Source organism: Spermophilus citellus (genome assembly GCF_964194105.1).
Source record: "Spermophilus citellus genome assembly, chromosome: 4".
NCBI lineage: Eukaryota > Metazoa > Chordata > Mammalia > Rodentia > Sciuridae > Spermophilus > Spermophilus citellus.
In genome coordinates, this window is record NC_138185.1 from 164,510,961 (window position 1) to 164,532,425 (window position 21,465).

The 21,465-nt window shown below is 38.5% G+C and overlaps 1 protein-coding gene across 1 annotated transcript in view; it reads left to right on the plus strand.

The window, feature by feature from the left end:
* The window catches only part of SLC39A9 (solute carrier family 39 member 9), a 69,863-nt gene extending 52,347 nt beyond the window's left edge, over positions 1–17,516 (plus strand). Inside the window, exons 3-7 of the mRNA XM_081290057.1 lie at positions 1,301–1,495; positions 9,834–9,902; positions 10,926–11,011; positions 12,228–12,362; positions 16,064–17,516. Coding sequence (XP_081146183.1) covers positions 1,301–1,495; positions 9,834–9,902; positions 10,926–11,011; positions 12,228–12,362; positions 16,064–16,294 — 716 coding nt within the window. The 3' untranslated portion in view covers positions 16,295–17,516. The remainder of the gene's footprint in view (positions 1–1,300; positions 1,496–9,833; positions 9,903–10,925; positions 11,012–12,227; positions 12,363–16,063) is intronic.
* The last annotated feature ends 3,949 nt before the right edge of the window (positions 17,517–21,465 follow it).

The window sequence follows — 21,465 nt, forward strand, 5'->3', positions numbered from 1 at the left end:
TACCCTTTTGGTTTCTTGTTAATGGTTGTCCACCAATATTTTTTACAGCTAAAAATTTTATATTTAATTTGTTCTTTGTTTATAATTTTTATATTACTCTAGGTGTAAAACTAGTTCATCTAGTTACTTTCATTGTTTCATCTAGTTACTTTCATTGTTCCTGCTCTTCATTCACCTAGATTAATCAGAATAAAACTTCATGTAGTTCCTAAGGAGATTGACATAAATATCAGAGACAAAAAGAAAGATTTGCAGGTGATGTCCCTGTGGGAATACGACTGCTTTCTTGCATGGTGATTTGCTTCCACTTCCCAGGTTTTGAGCATGATAGGCAGTCAGAAGGTCTGCATGTCAAAAGCAGAATGTTTTCATCATTAACTTAAGTTGAGGGAGTTTATGATTGGCTGGATTACAATGTAGAAAATGAATAGCTTTACAGTGAAGTATGTAGAGTTTGAAATTATTTAGGATGTCCACTTCTTGAGGGGGAAAACATTAGGTAGTAGTTGGCAATGAGCAGTGAAATGTAAACCAGTAACATAGCAGGGTCACAGGGTTTCTTTGAAATTGGCTTTAATGAATAGTTAAGTAACTTGTAGAGCAACAGCAGGTGTACCAACTCTCTAGAATAAATAGGTAGAGACAAAGGGAGTCAATTAAGAAATATATCAGGAAAGCAAGATCAATTAATTGGATGAACTCTTGATAGAATCTCAGAGGTCATCGTAGAGTCAGGATTTATGGCCAGAGGTTTCTCAAATTTCAGAAGAGAAATATTTTTGGTAGTGCAGGTGCACTAAGGTAAATTCTGTCTGGCCACTGACTCCAGTACCCACATTAACATAGGTTTAACTTGTAGATGAAGCCCCCCTGAATAGGATGACCACCATGACTGTTCCAGAGAGGACCAACTAGGGTCAAAAACTACTGCTCAACATGAAGGAGAAATTGAACATCTGATTGGTGAAGAGGGCAGCAGTTGGACCCCAGTTCTCTAGGCAAACTTTGAACAGCAATAAATTTGAAAACAGCACTCTTTGCCATTATCCTCTCAGAGACTACCCACTGTCCCTCTTCAGAGCGCTTTTTGCTTGAGCCTTACTTTACTTTCACTTACAATAAAGTTTTGTTGCTTGGCTTTTCATGTCTGACTTTCAAGTTTCTTTCATTGGAACACAAGAATCAAGGAATGGAGCTTAAGCTCCCTACTCCTGTGACAGAAATACCAAAGAAGGAAGCTTCTACATGAAAATGTTTTTAAGAGAAAAACGTATCCTCATCATGGTTTATTTTGCCCTAGGGAAACACCACCAAGCCAGTGAAACACAGAATGTGATTGCATCAGACAAAGCCGAAATGTCAGCTGTGCATGAACATGAGCACAGCCACAACCACACGCAGCTGCACGCCTATATCGGTGTGTCCCTTGTACTGGGCTTCGTTTTTATGTTGCTGGTGGACCAGATTGGCAACTCCCATGTTCATGCTAGTGAAGGTGAGTGGCTCCAGGGCTTCCTGGACAGCATGATAAATTTGCAGTTTGAAAGCTTACTAACAATTGAATATTCAATCCGAGTTATTGGTCTTACTTAAGTACTAAAACCAACTGTCTCTGGTGCCAGGGAACATTTTTTATTCAGTTGGGGGAGCTAGTGAGTTGTAGTATCGCTTTCGGTTGAGAGTCTAGGGCAGAGGTTCTTAACCTATTTTATGCTGTGACCCCTTAAACAGCTTAAAGCCGATGGACCTTTTATTGGAATATTGGTTTTTAAAAAAATATTTTTTAGTTGTAGTCGGACACAATACTTTTATTTATTTTTATGTGGTGTTGAGGCTTGAACCCAGGGCCTTGCACGTGCTAGGCGAGCGCTTTACCACTGAGCCACATCCCCAGGCCTGTAATATTGTTTTTAAATGCAAAAAGCATAGTACTCAAGACTAGAGAGAAAATCAATTATGTTGGAAAATAGTTACTAAACCTTTGGAACAAATTCATAATATAGAGTTGTGTATCTTCTTTCTCAGTGCATTAAATAAAAAATGAGATTATACATTGAAATCCTAACTAAGCAAGTTTAATTTTTAAAAATTTTTTTATTTTTATTTTTTGTGGTACTGAGGATTGAACCCAGGTGCTCTGCCACTGAGCCATCCCATCCCTTTTTCTATTTTATTTTGAAATAGGGTCTCACTAAGTTGCCCAGGCTGGCCTCAAATTTTCAATCCTCCTGTCTCAGCCTCCTGAGTAGCTGAATTTACAATTGTGCGTCACCATGTCCATCAGTTTAATTTTGGGGTTTTTTTTTGACATTAGTATGATAGCTAATAGCTATAATAAGCAATAGCTGGATTAAGAACATTAAATGGTAAGGTGATCGTTATCAAGGCAGTGTGTTTGTCAAGTTGAACATCCAGTTGATTTTGTGTTTTCATTTTAGTGGTTGCTAATATAGAAAATCCTGGTTTACAAAGTATTTTCTTTTTTTTTTTTTTTTTTTTTTTTTTTAGTGAGAGAGGAGAGAGAGAGAGAGAAAGAGAATTTTTTTTTTTTAATATTTATTTTTTAGTTCTCGGCGGACACAACATCTTTGTTGGTATGTGGTGCTGAGGATCGAACCCGGGCCGCACGCATGCCAGGCGAGCGCGCTACCGCTTGAGCCACATCCCCAGCCCTACAAAGTACTTTCTTACAAATGTACTTAAATACATTCTTTACAAGGAAAGATAAACTTCTTTTAAGAACAACTAGAATTTGCAAAAACTTTGTAAATTTAATTCCACCCGTAGTAACTTTTTTTTGTTAAGATCAATGAATTCATCTTTGACTAAATCAGCATCTTTGATATGGTTTATATTAAATAAAAAGGGAGGGCTGGGGATATAGCTCAGTTGGTAGAGTGCCTGCCTTGCATGCACAAGGCCCTGGGTTCAATCCTTAGCACCACAAAAAAAGGCGGGGGGGATTCTGATGCATAATAATTTGACCACTAAAATAAAGAACAATAATGAAATATAAGCCGTCAAGAAAAAAAAAATAGGAATCTGTGAGCCCCATCCACATAATAGATCAAAGGAGAAGAGAGTGTACTGGTTTGCAGTAGATTGCTGAATGCCAATTGGTAAATTTGGAAAAGGTGCTGTAATTGGAAAAACTATCATTTTTGTAACCTTCATTGTAAAAGTTGACTCAAGTAAGAATCATCAATGAATGTTAAATCTAGGAGGTGAATTTTGATTTGCTTATTAGTTACAAGGGGAAAGTAGTAACTAAGTGAAGAAATCAAACAATACTTTAACCAGATAATCAAAATAGTATCAACAGCATTCTCCTTTTTGGTGTAGCTGAGTAAGCTATCAGACCTGCTTCCTTATAAATAACTATAAAGTATAAACTCTAGACAAAATTCATAAAATCACAGCCTTAAACACTTTGGAGCCAGGCATGGAGGCTGAGGCAGGAGGATCCTAAGTTCAAGGACAATATCAGCAATTTAGCAAGACCCTGTCTTAAAATTTAAAATAAAAAAGACTAGGTTATAGCTCAGTGGTAAAGTATCCCTGGATTCAATCCGTAGTACCCAAAAATAAATAATAAAAAAAAATTAGTGAATATCCTAAAGCAGGTACATTTTGAAGGAAAGTAGAGTCAACACTTACAATAAGTTTACTATTTTTACTACTTTTAACAGTGAGCATCCTGTGAGGCAGCTAAAATTCTAATAGAAAACTCAATCATTCTGGCCTACAGAACTAGAGGACAGAATTCAAGACAACCACAAGCACTGGAAAAAAAAAAAAAAGAGAGAGAGAGAATACTAGAAAGGTGAGAACCAAAGAAACTCATCCTCAAATTCTGTATACATAAACTGTTCAAGTTTCTGGCTGACCACTGAACCATTCTTACATGGGCAGACTCCCAGCAGCTGAGCTAAAGATCAAAGAACTAAACTGTTATTTGAACAGCTGCTCAAAAGACAGTATTTGCAGTTTGAGCCAAATCAGGTTACTTAAAATGAAACAAAAATTCTTTAGAGGAATATAACAAAATCCAGAGTGTACATGAGATAATACTGACAGTGTTTGATCTACAATCCAAAATTAACACTACAAGTGCACAGCAGTTGTACATCCTGCTTTAGACTAATACCCTGAGAAGCCTCACATATGTAGTATTCTATCTAAGAATATAGATTCAAAGAACACCTCAGGGGGCTGGGGTTATGGCTCAATGATAGAGCACTTGCTTTGCAGGTGTGAGGCACTGGGTTCAATCCTCAGCACCACATAAAAATAAAGATATTGTGTCCATCTACAAATAAAAATATTAAAAAAAAACACATTCAGACAAATCTGAAAGAAGGGTTATTCTGTTACATACAAGAAAGGTACTAGGGCTGGGGTTGTGGCTCAGTGGTAGAGTGCTTGCCTAGCATGTGTGAGACCCTGGGTTAATTGTTAATAAATAAATGAATAAAATAGAGGTTCTTCAACACCTAAAAGTTTTTTTTTTTTTTAAAAAGTACAAGAAGAGTAATGTATTTTCTTGAAATGTATGTTCCAGAAATGTCAGTATCACATAAATGCAATATGTAATTCTGGACAGGATCCTTCCTGGAAAGGAAGAATGTCCTGAAGGACATTATTGGGCAACTGACAAAATTAGAATATGCAAGAGACTTTCTAAAAAGTATCAATGTTAAACTTGCTAAGGTTATATCCTTCCTCTCTCAAAATACATATTGAAGTATCTGGGGATAGAGGGTTATGGTATATGCAACTTTCTCTTAAATGGTACAGAAAATATTTGCGTATATGAGCAAACACAAAAGTAATAAAGCAAATGGTCAAGCTGAGAAAGGGTTCTATGGATATATATTAAATTACTCTCACAACTTTTCTGAAAGTTTGAAGTTAATTTTCAAATAAAGATTTTTAAAAGTCAAGGATGAGCTGGGAAGGTAGCTTAGTGGTAGAGTGAGTACATGCTTATTAGCATGCAAGAGGTCCTGACTTCAATCCCCAATATTAAGCAACGTAAAACAAAAAGCACCTTTGGTCCAAAAAGGTTTTCAATCTTTTTGTTCTCACTATTCCTGTTTTTGCCATAGGCATATTTAAAAATAAAATATTAGCTGGGTGCACTGGTTCATGCCTATAATCCCAGTGACTTAGATGGCTAAGGCAGGAGGATTGCAAGTTTGAGGCCAGCCTTGGCAACTTAGTGGGACCCTGTCTCAAAAAAAAAAAAAAAAAAAAAAAAAAAAAAAGGCTAGAGACATGGCTCAGTGGTAAGGCACTATTGGATTCAATCCCCAAAATAAAAATAATAATAATAAATTAAAAATAAAATATTGTCTTAAAAAGTTGATTTAGTTTAAAATGGTTTTATTCATGTGCTTTATTTCAAATAGCAAATGAAAAGTACCCACTGTTGGATGATGTCCGACTCTGACTACATTACGTATTTGCCCACAATGGCCACTGTGGTGTTTTTCTTATATTTCTTGACAGTTTCAGTTTAAAATTTATAAGCCTAAGAGTGTAAGGCAAATGTGGTCTCTGTGATACAGATAAATACTTGCAACTTTTGTGTACCCAGTGCTGTGCCACATTCTGTGAGACATGTTAAAAAGAGAAAGAAGTAGAAAATATGTTCTTTATTAGTTACAGTCAATCTGGGGATGGAAAGACATATTTTTTTTTTGGAAGAATAATATGTTTATAAAAACAAATCATAAATGTATTATTTATTATTCAATACCAGTAGTAGAAACCAGAATAAATTCTATTGTATCCTTAAACTGTGCCAAAGTAATCAAAGTAGAATTTGATTCCCAGCTAACCTATCATCAAGGGTGTCTGAAATACAAACATGCTTACATGAATACATAGGGCATACACTGAAAGGCTTGATTTTATAAGTAATGAGTAACTGCTAGGGTATGTTAAAACAAGGTAAAGTCCTATTTTAAAATTGATATGTGTGTGTTCAAAGAAAACTCAAAAAGATAGATCTATAATACTATAATAACATTTACACAGTAAAAGTTTAGAGGATTAAAACCTTTTAAGGTTGTTCAGTTACTGGGAAAAAAAGAGGTGCTGGATAAATTTATTCTTAACATTTTATTTCCATAATTCAGTTGTGTGAAACCACAATAGGAAATAAAACATATCAATAAAAGGGAAGAAATGAAGTAACATTAAGGAAGGGTAGAAACATTGATCAATAGAGTGGCATGCAGGGAAGGACTAATTGAAAAAGCTAATGTATAATAAAGGGAAAGACATATTTAAGTGAAAGTGGTCTTGGGTGTCTGAGTGGGGATACAGAAGAACCTCTGAAGTCACATGTGGATCTGGGCTACGTAGAACCTTAGGTTGGAGCCAGAGGAAAGTTGCTTTGAGTTGTAACTAATCTTTTGTCCTTTCTTGAAGGAGGTGGTCTTAGAATTAGACTTGGAATGTGTCTATATTTTGGGTTGACAAGAGTACATGTCCAGAATTAAAAGTGAGGCTGGGTGCGGTGGCGCATGCCTGTAATCCCAGCAGCTCAGGAGACTGAGGATGGAGGAGGATCACAAGTTCAAAGCCAGCCTCAGCAACTTAGCAAGGGCCTCAGCAACCCAGTGAGGCCCTGTATCTAAATAAAAATATAAAAAAGAGCCGGGGATGTAGTTCAGTGATGAAGCACCCCTGGGTTCAGTCCCTTGTGCCAAAAAAAAGGGTGGGGGTAAGGAGATTTGGGGAAGGAGAATGAATGAGAATGTTTTGTTAGAGGGTGTTAAAGACATTGGTTTAACTGGTCTGGAGTGAGAAATATGGTGGCATTGGTTGGTAAATGGCTTAAGAGCCTACCTAATAGAGCACTTCAGACAGCTTTTGAAAAACAGTAGATTCTTAGAGTATGTGGCGCAGTGATGGTGACAGTTGCAGTGATTGGGCGGGCCACATAGAAGAAGACACCTCAGAGCTGATCTGTCCCAAAGAGTTCAGAACAGCCAAGACTCGTCTAAATTCATTTGCTTCTGGAGCATCAAAAGCAACAGAATGAAGGCTGGGGCTGTAGCTCAATGGCAGAGCGCTTGCCTAAGCATGCTTGAGGCACTGGATTCGATCCTCAGCACCACATAAAAATAAACAAATAAAATAAAGGCATTCTGTCCATCTACAACTACAAATAAATTAAAAAAAAAAAAAAAAAAAGAACGAGAATGCAGAGGGTGAGTAGGTACTCTGAGGAGTCTTCATGAAAACTTTACATTATACTTCCTGTCTCAGTAATTTCAAAAACAGGAAGACCAATGCCAGTGTCTGTAGCTTGCTGCTCCAGAAAAAGCTGTATAAGTTTGAGTTGGTTTGTTTGGCCAACTTTTGTCCAGAGACTGCTGAGGAGTCCAAGGCTCTTATCCCAAGCCTGGAGGGGCAATTCGAAGATAAGGAACTGGAGCAGATTCTTGAAGATATCCAGACAAAGCACAGTTTTCAATATTAGTCTCCTAACTTCACCTAGCTTCTCAGGGGAATCATTTCCCCAGCACACCATCCTCCCAGGGGCTGAGTCTGCCTTGCACAGAAACTCGATTGCAAAAGACATCTGGGCTTCCTTGGAGTGGACAGCCCATCTTGGTGTGGGTTTAGGTGGCTTTTTCACATGTGACTGTTAGACCATAATGACCATGTAAATCTGGAGCAGCCTTGCAGTGACTCCCTAAGCATGCTGCTGGGAAGGATGAGGTGGGGTGTTATATAAGCCACTCTGTTGACTATCTCATACTGTGGTTTTTGGACCCCACATTATTTTTAATTAGTAACATTTCATATTTTAATTTCAATGTGTTTGTAGTTTTTGAAACCAAAGTAGAACATAGAAAACTTGAATAGGGAAAGAATAGTCTTACCTAGATGCAAAAGGAAGAATTAAGCCAGATCAGTGTCTTTGTTTTAAATTATTAAAGAAAGGGTGAGAGTGCTAATAACTGTGAGAAAGCCTTGGCATCCTTGTGCTTAACCCAGGAGACAGGGAGGAAGCATGCCACGGGAAGCAGTTACATCTGGGTATGACTGTGCTGTGCGGTGCACCCTTTAGCATGGAGATGTCAATAATTTGCCTTTTTTGTCCTTGAGCTGTTTTGCAGAATATGGATATGTAGCAGCCCCAAAGCACTCATTTTGTCACATTCAAATTAAGATTTTTTTTTTTTTTAACCTGGACATGGTGACACACACTTGTAGTTCCAGCCACTTGGGAGGCAGAGGCAGGAGGACCACTTGAGTGCAGGAGTTTGAGACCAGCCTAGGCAATATAGTAAGACCTTGTCTCAAGAGAAATTGGGGGACTAGGGATGTAGCTCAGTGGTAGAGTACTCACTAACACGTGAAAAGCCCTGATTCTAGCCCCCAGCACAGCAAAAATAATATTTTCTTTCACAGAGTTCAGAGGTTGGAATGCTTTCAGAGTCGTCTTTTATGGGGCATCCAGTCCAAACCTCTGGCTTGCTACTTGGCAACAGGTGTTCTGTGATGGGGTTGATTTGGAATGAGGGAGTCTGACCCTTCCTGAGCCACTGCAGTGAAGTCACCCAACCTAAGGATAGGTAGAGAACAGTTTAATATTTTCACATTTAGCTGATCTTTCCGAAGGGAAATATTTTTGTTTTCTTCACAATTTTTTTTTGTTCTTTCTGATACTTTGTACATGAATTCATGATCCAAAGAACAAGTTGGGGAAATAACAAAGTTGGTTCTAAAAGTCAAGATAGTTTTGCCAGGTGAGGTGGTGCATGCCTGTTATCCCAATGACTCAGGAGGCTAGGGTAAGAGAATCACAAAATCAAGGACAGCCTTAACAACTTGGTGAGACCCTGCCTCAATTTTTTTTTAAGTGAGAATACCTAGCATGTGGGAGGCTCTGCTTTCAATTCCCAATACTACAAAAATAACAACAGAAACCCCTATTGAAGCCCATGGGAAATATGGGTGGTATAAGATATTTTTTTTTCAATTTTTACCCAACTATTGACATGTGGGATGTGGCTGAGACATGGGTGGAAACTCTTCAGCAGAAGTTTAGAGTTTTGGCTGAGGAGAGAGTGACTGAGAAAAGCCTAAAAGGACTAGAAACCTATGAAGTGAAGAAGTGGAGGAGAGACATTCTAGTTCTGTGGTGCTGGAGACCAAACTCAGGCATCTGTTCTACCACTGGGCTCTACCCCTGGCCCCTATAGTTATTTTAAAAAGCTCTCTATAAAACAAACAATTTCAATAAATAAAACACTATAAAAAATAAACAATTTCACCTTTGCTATAAAAGTTAAAACCCAGCATGTTCTTAAATAATTAATGGACACAACATAATATTTTCAAAAGATGACTCTGAAATAAATGTTTGAGATAAATTTGATGAGGGGAAAATAAAAGGAAGGGAAAACCAGCAGGAGCCTATTGCATATGTAGGTTTGAGTTGATGAAAATTTAGGTTAGGGTAGTGGTGATAAAATAGAGCAAATGTGACGATGTAATAGTGAAGATAAAGTTGTAGAAGGCCCAGGAAGATGAAGTGGTAAACAATGACAGTTAGATGGTTGTGGAAAGAAGCCATCAGAGGTCACAGAGCGCTTTCCATGGAGTGGTGGAGGTTTAAAGGAGTGTGAAGAAGTTTGGGCAGTTGGGGGAAACCTCCAGGTGTTTGAAGCAGGAAGAAAGAAGACAGTTGTAAGGACTATAACTTATGACTTCAAAAGCTTTCAAAAAAATTCATCCACCCCCAGACTAGTGTTTGGGTAGTTTCTGTCTCTCATTATTTAATGTTGTCCTTCTCATTTTCACTACAGATCCAGAAACAGGAAGGCCTAGCAGTTCCAAAATCACCACCACACTTGGTCTGGTCGTCCATGCTGCAGGTAGGGTTGGACTGCAGCGGGACCTCTCTCCTTCCTGTTTCAGGGGAAGCCTTAGTGTTTACTGGGCCCATCTGTACTCAGTGCTCTTGGGCTGGCCTTCAGGGATGGGGTTGCTTAATGAAGTCCTCCAGCACAAGTATGAGCCCTGGTCTATCCTGTGTTGGTTTTGCAAGCTAAGAATGATTTCTAAAATGTTTTTTAATGGTTAAAAAGGAAAGAATATTTCATAGCATATGAAAATTGTATAATTCAAATTAATAAAGTTGTATTAGAACACAGCCATGCCTTCATGTTTATGTATTTTCTGTGGCAATTTTTGCACAGCGCTAACAGGGTTGAGTAGTTACAAGAAACCAAATGACTGGCAAAGCCTAAGACATTTATTCTCTGGCCCTTTATGAAGCTTGCTGACCTCTGCCTTAGGATCTTTTCTGGAAAAGAGCCTTGACACTATTGTACTGAGTAACCCTGCTGCCCAATGTATATCCAAAGTGCCAGTGTAGGCAGAGGTGGTAGGTGGCATGCAGAAGTCACAGCATTGCTACTGGGCACACTTCAGAACCATAACCCAAACCTAGCCCTAGTGGTAGGATTCTGTCAACAACAAATACAGAAATGTGAAAATATCTAAGCGTTTCTGGTATGACATACTTTTCTAACAAAATTCATTCAGTAGCCAATATACCCATGTTTAAATCATCTAGGTCAAGTTTGAAGGTCTTTATCTATAAGGTGAAGAGATGCATCCTTTGAAATTCTTCTTGCATTTTTGTTATTGCAGTTAACAGATATTTGAATACTCTGGACCCAAAGTTAAGCTTTGTACATATATTCACTCATTTAATTTTGTGAAAATCCCGAGAAATACATGCTTTATTGAACCCATTTTTAAAGATGAGAAGGTTAAAGAAAGGTTAGGTAATCTTCCTAGAGTCAAATCCATGACTAAAGCCCACACACTCAGCCTCTAGCTGTTATTGATGTTTTTTATAGCATTTTATGTTTCATTGTTTCCAAATTTAGCTGATGGTGTTGCTTTGGGAGCAGCAGCTTCTACTTCACAGACTAGTGTCCAGTTAATTGTGTTTGTGGCAATAATGCTACATAAGGTAAGCCGAGATTTGATTTTGAATATATGCATAGTTAAAATTTCTCTTGGTCTTTAATGTTTTGTTGAAGTGGGGAAATGTTTTTTAGTTAGTTTCCTAACTTAAAAATTCTTTTTTAGTTTCCTAACTAAAATATTTTTTGAGCTAGTTTCATTTTGGAGAATTGAATAAATCTATTTAAACCTATTTTTTTGGCTACCATTTTTTAAAAAGTCTTACTTATAGGGTTTTATGTTTTTGTGACCATATACACAAACTATTAAATTCTCTATAGATCTCTATATTTCATAGAATTTTTTAAATTTTTTAATATATATTTTTAGTTGTTGATAGACCTTTAATTTTTTTTAGTTGCTAATAGACCTTTATTTCATTTATTTATATGTAGTGCTGATAATCAAACCCAGTGCCTCATACATGACAGGCAAGTGTGCTACCACTGAGCCACAGGCCCAGCCCCAGACCTTTATTTTTATTCATTTGTTATATGTGGTGCTGAGAATCCAACCCAGTGCCTCACATATGCTAGTCAAGCACTCTACCACTGAACCACAACCCCAGCCCATATTTCATAGAATTTTGTTCGGTTTTTTTTTTTTTTTTTTTTTTTTTTGGTAGGATCTTTTCTTAGCTTAGAATGTTAATTCCTAAAAGGCAGAGCTCAGGTACTCTGCCCAGGCTTTTGGTAAGAGATTTCCTAGACGATGGCAATGTACTTTTTTTTTTTTTAATATACCAAGGATTGAACCCTATATACTGAGCTTTACCCCTGAGCTGCATCCCCAGCCCTTTTTATTTTTTGAGACAGGGATCTTCTCTAAACTGCTAAGGGTCTGATTAAGTTGCTGAGACTGGTCTTGAAATTGCATTCCTCCTGCCTCAGAGTCCTGAGAGACTGGGATTACTGGCTTGAACCACCACCTCACTCCTCTGTGCTTTTTTTTTTTTTTTTTTTTTGTGTGTGTGTGTGTGTGTGTGTGTGTGTATGTGTGTTTCACAGCTTTTTTATTTTTTATGTTGAAACAGGATATCACTAAATTGCTTAGAGCCTCACTAATTGCTAAAGTTGGTCTTGAACTTGCAATCCTCCTGCCTCAGCCTCCTGAGTAGCTGGGGTTATAGGCATGTGCCACTATGCCCAGCTGGCATGTACTTTTTGATGGAGAAGCAATCCACATTTCCAGAATGATGATAAGGGATAATTTTTCATTTCTAGGCACCAGCAGCTTTTGGACTGGTTTCCTTCTTAATGCATGCTGGTCTGGAACGGAATCGAATCAGAAAGCACTTGCTGGTCTTTGCACTGGCAGCACCAGTTATGTCCATGGTGACATACTTAGGCCTAAGCAAGGTAAGTTTGACCATTCCTAGATTTTTCTAGACAAGTGTCTGGTTCCCTTATGATCTACTAGAAACTTATGGTCTCTTATGTCAAAATTTTCAAATAATTGCTTTCTCCAACTAAAGATAAAAATTAGGAATAAAAACCTATATAAGGTAAAGTGTCTTAATTCCAAGTCAGTCCTCTTTTTAAGTTCAACATTTCCTTATTGGTTCACTTTGAAGACTTCTTTTGTAAGTTCTAAGAATATTTGCACAGATATATGAAAGAACTTCAAGACTATGGCCATAGCAAGATGGCTATAGTCAGCAAACACTCAGATTCTTCTACTGCTGCTCTCAAATCACTCAATAGTAAATATCTAGTCCTTTCTCATTCAGACCTGCAGTGACCTATGTCATTTGTCAGCTCAGAGTCTAGACACCCTTCCATTTCCAAGCTGCACCTTTCTGTGCCTCATAATTCTGTCTACTTGGGCTACAGTTCTTAGCAACAACCCTCCCTGCTTCACCAAAATAATATAACTTGGGGCTGAGGTTGTGGCTCAGCGATAGAGTGCTTGCCGGGCATGTGCAAGACACTGGGTTCAATCCTCAGCACCACATAAAAATAAAAACAAATAAAAATAAAGGTAAAACAATAAATAATATAACTTAACCAGCCATACCTATTTTATTTTTAGATGTACAGTAAGTCACAACCATCCACAATGAATGTTGAAGTACCTCAATGAATGTTGAGGTTGGCACATTACATTAAGATGGAACCAAGACTAGTTTCTTCAGGGCAGGGGATTTAATCATTTTGTAAAAATGTTTTATATGACACATAAGCCAGCATGCCTGTGATCTCTTTTTCTTTTTCTTTCTTTTTTTTTTTAATTTCTTTTTCACTTCTTTCCTAGATTTGTCACTGGGTCAGCAGCCATGGAATTAAACTTGTGAGTCCTCTGCTGGCTTCAATGAAGAAAGTAGCCTATGTAGGATAGGGTTTTGTATAGTGGCTGGCAGCCATTGCATACAGTGTTAAAATCTGGGAGCGGGTAGAGTAGGGAAGGGCTGGGGGACTCTCCCGATGAGATATGATAGCAGCTGGCTTTGGAGAGGCCTAGGGTCTCATCTGGTCCTTCCAAAGTATGGCTGCTGTGATTCTCTTGGAAAATCAGAGATCAAACAAATAGTAGATTGCTGTGTCTGGTTTGGATGGAAATAATTTCTGTCATATCATTGTGTGACAAACTATGTGGCAGCCCTTAAAAGAGCAGAGGGTGAGCAAGTTGGCTATAGTCAGCAAACACTCAGATTCTTCTACTCCCATTCTCAGATCACTCAATAGTAAATAGCTAGTCCTTTCTCATTCAGACCTGCAGTGACCTATGTCATTTGTCAGCTCAGAGTCTGGACACCCTTCCATTTCCAAGCTGCACCTTTCTGTGCCTCATAATTCTTTCTAGTTGGGCTACAGTTCTTAGCAACAATCCTCCCTGCTTCACCCAAATGTCAACTGGCAGGCTACAGGTGAAAGTCTCAGAACTAAACTGGGCCAGGACTTGTTCAGGGAAACTGCTTTTCTCCATGCCCTCTCTGAAAGTCATTGATTCTGTATTTAATATATTAAAACCTGTATTAAAAGGAACATGAAAAATGAGATGGTTAAAAAATGGTTAAGTTTCTATTCATTAAGGGTTTGTTGATCTCAGTTGCTAACAAATGAGTCATTATTAAACTTCTTTCCGGGCTGGGGATGTGGCTCAAGCAGTAGCGCGCTCGCCTGGCATGCGTGCGGCCCGGGTTCGATCCTCAGCACCACATACCAACAAAGATGTTGTGTCCGCCGAGAACTAAAAAATAAATATTAAAAATTCTCTCTCTCTCTCTCCTCTCTCACTCTCTCTTTAAAAAAAAAAAAAAAAAACTTCTTTCCATTCACCTGAAGAACCTTATTTTTTTAGCCAATGAACAATTGGTTTAATTATGAACAGTTCCTTTAATTATATTTTATTTGTTATAATTACTATTGTTATTATTATTGGTTGGGAATTGGGAATTGGACCAGGGACACTCTACTATTAAGCTACATCCCCAGTTCTTTTTCTTTTTTATTTTGAGGGAAGGTCTAACTAAGTGCCCAAACTGGCCTTGAACTTGTGATATTCATGCCTCAGCCTTCTGAACTGATGGGATTATAGGCATGTGATGTGTCTGGCTACATGGTTCCTTCTAAAATATGACTATCACTTCATCGATCAATATAAGCTCTGAACTTTTTATAAGAAGGTACTGATAATTCTGAAGGGATGGAGTTAAATGCTGAATCTTGTGGCAGGTTCTTTTCTTACAATTTTAATTAATCATTTTTAACCTATAGGTCCTTTCATAGAAAAGGTTGAAATCAGTTATATGAAGTTAGGTAAATGAGACCATTCTAAGCTGGGTGAAGGTGTCTCCTGCATCTTAATGGCCACTTTATCTCAAACACCTGGCCCAGAGCCTGAAACACAGAGAATACTTGTTAAATATTAGTAGAATGAACAAATAATAATAATAATAAAAATATTAATAAAATGAACAAATGTCTGAAACTTAATATCTACATTAACTTCTTGTTGGTTCTGTCTCAAGAATAATGCAGGCAAAACCTGGTAATCAGCACTTGATGTTTGTTTTGAAAAGCATTCATAGTAAATTTAGCTAATAATAGTATACTTCCATAATCACTAGTAAATTTCAAGTATTCTCATTGCAAAAAAAAGTATTTTTGAGGGCTGAGATTGTGGCTCAGTGGTAGAGCACTTGCCTAGCATATGTGAGGCACTGGCTTCAAGTCTCAGCACCACATAAAAATAAATAAAATACAGGCATTGTGTCTGTCTACAACTAAAAAAAAAAATATATTTAAAAAAAGTTTTTAAAGTATTTGAGGTAATGGATATGATAATCAGCTTGATTTAAGTTTTCCACGTTGTTGGGGCTGGGGATGTGGCTCAGGCGGTAGCGCGCTTACCTGGCGTGCGTGCGGCCCGGGTTCGATCCTCAGCACCACATACAAACAAAGATGTTGTGTCTGCCGAGAACTGAAAAATAAATATTAAAAAAAAAGTTTTCCACGTTGTACTCATAAATCCTAACATTACTTTGTATCTTGTAAATATTTATAATTATAAATTGTCGGGCTGAGGTTGTGGCTCAGTGGTAGAACACTAGCCTTGTATGCATGAGGCACTGGGTTTGATCCTCAGCACCACATAAATATAAAATAAAGATATTGTGTCCATCTAAAACTAAAAAAACAAATATTTAAAAAAAAATAAAATGTGAATTTATAATAAATTTTTTAAAATAATTATTTACTGGGCTGGGGATGTGGCTCAAGCAGTAGTGCACTCGCCTGCATGCACAGAGCGCTGGGTTCGATCCTCAGCACCACATAAAAATAAAATAAAGATGTTGTGTCCACCGAAAACTAAAAAATAAATATTAAAAAATTCTCTCTCTAAAAAAAATTATTATTATTATTATTATTTACACCATTGATCTTACTATTACTAAACCCTATTTGGAAGCTCCTTATAAATGAAATAGAGTTACTTTGCTCTCAAGATGTTCCCAGTGTCCTAGGAGCACCAGACATGAATTTTGAATGTTTTTTAATTGGGATGTTTTTCTGACTCTGAATTTTACTTAATTTTGCCTCTCTGTTTTAATTCACAGAGCAGTAAAGAAGCCCTTTCAGAGGTCAATGCCACCGGAGTGGCCATGCTTTTCTCTGCTGGGACATTTCTTTATGTTGCCACAGTACACGTCCTTCCTGAGGTGGGCGGAATGGGGCATAGCCACAAGCCTGATGCCACTGGAGGGAGAGGCCTCAGCCGCCTGGAGGTGGCAGCCTTGGTTCTGGGTTGCATCATCCCACTCATCCTGTCAATAGGACACCAGCATTAAATGTTCAGGTTCCAGCCTCAGTCAGCAGCCATTTGCCATCCAGTGAGATCAGCGGGAACATGACAGCTACTCACTTCCTCAGTCTCTTGTCTCGCCTTGCCCATCTCCACCTGTGTTCCTAGAGTCCGGAGGGAGGTGAGATTCCATCCTGGAGTAATGGAAAAGCTTTTAAAGTAGGAACAACACATTGTGGTTAGGTATAGGCTTGTGTTGTGTTTTAAAGGGCCCTTGGCATATTGAGTTTTGATGTTTCTCTTAACCCTACTCTCAGGGAAGATGAAATTTAGTTTTAAGGAAAAGTGGAGAACTTCATACTCATAATGAAATAGTAATTATGAGAACACAGTGTTCTGTAATTAAGCTTAATCTCTTAGTTAGAGGCTCTGCCACTTTACCCCTTGATTTTTCACATGGTTTTCACCGTGTACGAATGGTGCTTTAGCATCTATGCCACATGCCTTGATAGGAGCTCATAGCACCCACTGTCTTAGATGCTAAAGGTGATTGTAGTTAATTTGAGATTAGAGTAAGGAAGGTAAGGGCAAAACACATTGAAAGCTGACCTTATCCTAGAAAGAGATATCCTTTGAGAGGGTACTTCTAGAAAGACTTAAACACCTCCTTTGCACGTGCCTCTAAATACAGCCTGCCATTCCATCCAGTGGAGCTGCAGAGGTGAGACTAGTTTTTTAAGGGTGACTGGGATTTTGTAGCATTTTGAAGTTTCTTTTGCAGAATACCTGTCTCCAGCACATTCCTATAGAGAGGTGAAGTTCTAGTAAGTTCAGGCATAGCCTGTCCTTCAAGAACAGTCTGATCACAAAGGATTTTTGGAAATTAAGAGATGCTACATTTTAAGTGAATTTGAATAATTGTTGACATCTTTGTAGTGAACTTTTGAAAAGTAAGACTACCAAAATCTGTGTTGTCCTTTCTTTCTTTCTTTAAGTATTTCTTTTAGCAGGTCAGCAGTCCCTCTGGCTAAGCCTTTATCCAGCGTGGAGAGCGGTCTGTCTGTTCACATAAGCACCTGTAGCGTGAAGAAAGTCTAGCTGACTCATGAGTGGGAAGTGTCTGCCTGTTGGTTTAAAGCTTATTGAAATCATGTCTCTTGTGTCTTCATCTTTCCCGTGCTTTTCTCCTAACTTTTTCCTCCAGACCCTCCTCCCCACAGTTTGCTGCTTACTGCTGGTGGCGATGTTAATACTTGTGTGAAATGAATTCTCATCAGGACAACCACTTCTTGAACTGTGATGATGAAGATAATATTGTCTCTATTTTTAATTCCCTTCAAAGATGTTACCTTTGTGTCAAATGCAGCTTTGTTAAACCTCAAAATAGCACTTCCTTATGTGAATTGACACAATCACTAATATTCTGATAATTTAAACAACTGAAATGACGCAAAGTGTTTAACAAACTAAGGTTATTTTCCATATTTGCCAAAATCTGCATAAACCGTTTTGTCAAATGAGTGTATAATACTGTATTATTAATTTATTTTGATTTTCTGTACCATTTCAAAATATTACATTAAGATGGAACCAAGACTAGTTTCTTCAGGGCAGGGTATTTAATCATTTTGTAAAAATGTTTTATATGACACATAAGCCAGCATGCCTGTGATCTTTTTTCTCTCTCTCTCTTTCTTTCTTTCTTTCTTTCTTTCTTTCTTTCTTTCTTTCTTTTTTATTTCTTTCCTAGATTTGTCACTGAGTCAGCAGCCATGGAATTAAACTTGTGAGCCCTCTGCTGGCTTCAGTGAAGAAAGTAGCCTATGTAGGATAGGGTTTTGTGTAGTGGCTGGCAGCCATTGCATACAGTGTTAAAATCTGGGAGCGGGTAGACTAGGGAAGGGCTGGAGGACTTTCCCAATGAGATATGATAGCAGCTGGCTTGGGAAAGGCCCAGGGTCTCATCTGGTCCTTCCAAAGTATGGCTGCTGTGATTTTCTCTAGAAAATTAGAGATCACATAAATAGTAGATTCCTGTGTCTGATTTGGATGGAAATGATTCCTATCATATTGTGTGCAATGGTCCGAAATTTGTTCTGCTGGCCAAAGCCTTTCAGCAGTGCCTTGCCTTCATGCTTGAAAGTTTGGCTAGACTATCTTGCTGGATAGGGTCTTGAACTATGGCAAGGGTTGAACCATTGAACTTCCAGATTTGCCTTCCCCTCTGGATCTCTACATTAACAAGCTCTCAGAAGCCGTGAGCTTTCCCAGATCCTAAAGCTGCTGCCTCAGGAACTACTCATTTCTCTCCTGGGCAACAGGCAAAAATAGCCATATGAATTTATAGGGCTCAAATGCATCTTCAGGCAGCAGAGAACCAAGAAGCATTGCAGAGGCTTCCTTCACTGGAGGAAGAGCTTGCTCCTGTGGTAGGCAGGGTCCCAGGAGAGGCCATCTCAGTGCTCACTTTTCACCACATTTCAGTCCCCTTTTCCTCCTGTTTAAAACTGCCTCCTTAGATGTGGATGCCTTAATGCTTTAACACATTTGAAAACATTGGCGATACTTAAGCTGCTGCCATGATTACAAATGGAATTATTGGCAACCAAAGAGATGCAATTGATGATGAAAAGCATAGTCCATCCTTCCTCGTAACCAAAGTCAATCTTAATGCAATTTGAGTCCCTTTCCTTAGTAGGAATAGACTTTCTTCAGATTCCAAGTGCTCTCTTAAGTGGCAAATTAGGTTGAAAAACACTAATCCCCCTCACTTGGCCTCCAGTTACTTGCTCAATTCCAATATCACCAAAGCAGTGATGTGCCAGGTTTGAATCGGTTTTCCTGTGAATTCTGTTGTCAGATTTTTTTTTTTTTTTTTTAAGGCAGAGGTTCTGCACTGGAACATAGGAAGTTGGAAGCAGTACTACCTATAGAGGCTGTGTATTCTCTCCTCACCCTTCACTCCCCCCCCCCAATTCAAAACAGCCAAGTTAGCCTGTTCTAGTATTTTGAATCATTAGAGAAAAGAAAGGGAATGGCTGTTTTGAGGTGTCATTTCTTGTAGAAAGGAGAAAGTGTAATTGTGGTTTTTTTTTTTTTTAACCAGCCTATTTCTAAGTGTCACTGCCTGGTTTTCCTCTTTTTCAATAGAACTAGGAGGACACACCAGCATTGTTTATTAAGCCCCTGACACTTGGTAGCTAGGTACTTGAACATGGGAACTGTATGTTAATAGCACAAGCCCCCACTGTGGCAGAACGCTCCTGCCTCTTGGTCCCTGAGCCCTTTGGGAGACTAAGAATAATAATCACATCCATCTCAAACTGCTGCAAAGTAAGATGAGAGCCCTTGGTAGTTGCTCTACAAGGGACCCTTCCTTGCATCAGAAAATTTTTTCAGTACAGAATGGTCCACATCTCCCTAAGAGTGCTCTTGGAGATGCTATGAAATTAAAACCAATGATGTAACCTCTTTGTACCTGAGATATCTCAGAATCACCTCAGGAGCTCTGAAAAAGACTTGTGACTTTTGGGAAAAGACTAGCCAACCACTTAGGAATTCTCTAGATATGCTTAGCCTAACACAGTTGCTTAACACAGGGAGATTGGCTTTGATTTTTGTCTGGTGGCATCTTCTGCAAGCTGGAAGTCTCATGGGATAACACTGCAGTTCCCCTGGTTCGGTGGCCTAAACAGAGATTTTAAATATCCCTTTTTCTGGATCCTTTGTACACATGAAATCATTCCATGGATGGCTGCCTTATAATTTTGTCTCTTTCCATTTTAATTGTGAATGGTTTTTAAAAAAAATGCTGTTTTCTGGTTTGTTTATGATATTAAATTTTTATTAGTGCATACCTTATGTGAATGGCTCCTTACTTACCTGACAACAGCGTTTCTGTTTGACAGCTAGGCTTGATTTGAACATCAAAAAAGTAATGAAAAGCTATGAAGGACAGTGGAAAGATCTATCTACTGTATGCACATCCTCTAGGCAAGGTGGGAGGTGGGTAGGGACGCAGTATACCACCTGCTCCAAAAGGCACAGCTTCACTGATGCAGTGTTTTGCCTTCTGCCATTGTTAGCAAATGTGATTTATGAAGATAGCTCTCTACTCCCAGAAAAGAGAAGCAAGAACACATGAAGTGTATCATTGAAATGTATTATTTGTGTGTCATTAGATTTCATTAGTTATTACTGGTGCATTTTGTGCTGGTATATATGTGTGTATATATATAATATATACACAATATATATATATATATATATATATATATATATATATATATATATATACACATCTCAAAATGTGTGTGCTGTGCTAGTTACAGAGATTGTGCCCAGAGTGTTCCATGTTTCTCAAAAACCTCTCCTCATGAGGAAAACCAGCAAAGAAGACATGCTGTTTACGACTCCTGTCATCTCTACAGGAGTCAGCAGGTGAAGTGCTCTGTCCCTCCTCTGCCTTGAGCAGTGAGTTTGAAATTCTTAGGAAGTCAGCATTATGCCCCTTTCACACTGCTGTCCTGAAATGAAAGTGTGTTGGCGGGAGGGGCGGCAGCAAGGAAGGGTTTGCATAGCCAAAATAGCCAGCCATCCTTAGGTTTGTGTTGTTTTTAATCCTAAAAGCTAGAACTGCATCCTATGGTGTAGTTTTTATAGTAATAAATTAGAAATAAGCAGCTTTTGTCTATATTGTCCCTGTGTCTGGAATGCTTTTCCCCAGCCTCCTCACCTTCTTGATGCAGTGTCCCCTTCTCTTAGCCTACTGTGACCTCTTAGTAAATACTGTAACCTACACCATCCCATGTTCCTCACCTTTTTTTTTTTTTTTTTTTTTGATTCCTAGTACCAGGGATTGAACCCAGGGGTGCTTAACCACTGAACCACTGAGCCACACACACCCCCAGCCTTTTTTATTTTGAGAAAGGGTCTTACTAAGTTGCTTAGGGCCTTGCAAAGTTGCTGAGGCTGACTTTGAACTTGTGGTCCTCCCTCTTCAGTCTCCTGAGTTGCTGGGATTACAGGTATGCACCACAATGCCTGGCAAATCAATCGTCTTCTAATGTGCTTTATGATACATGTCTTTACTTTGTCCCTTTTGCCCACTAGAAATCAAGGTCCAGGCAGGTAGGTTATCATGTACTTGTTCAATGAATTGGTCTTGCTGGATAGGGGGGTGCTTTTCTTTTCATTTACAACACCCCACCATCACCA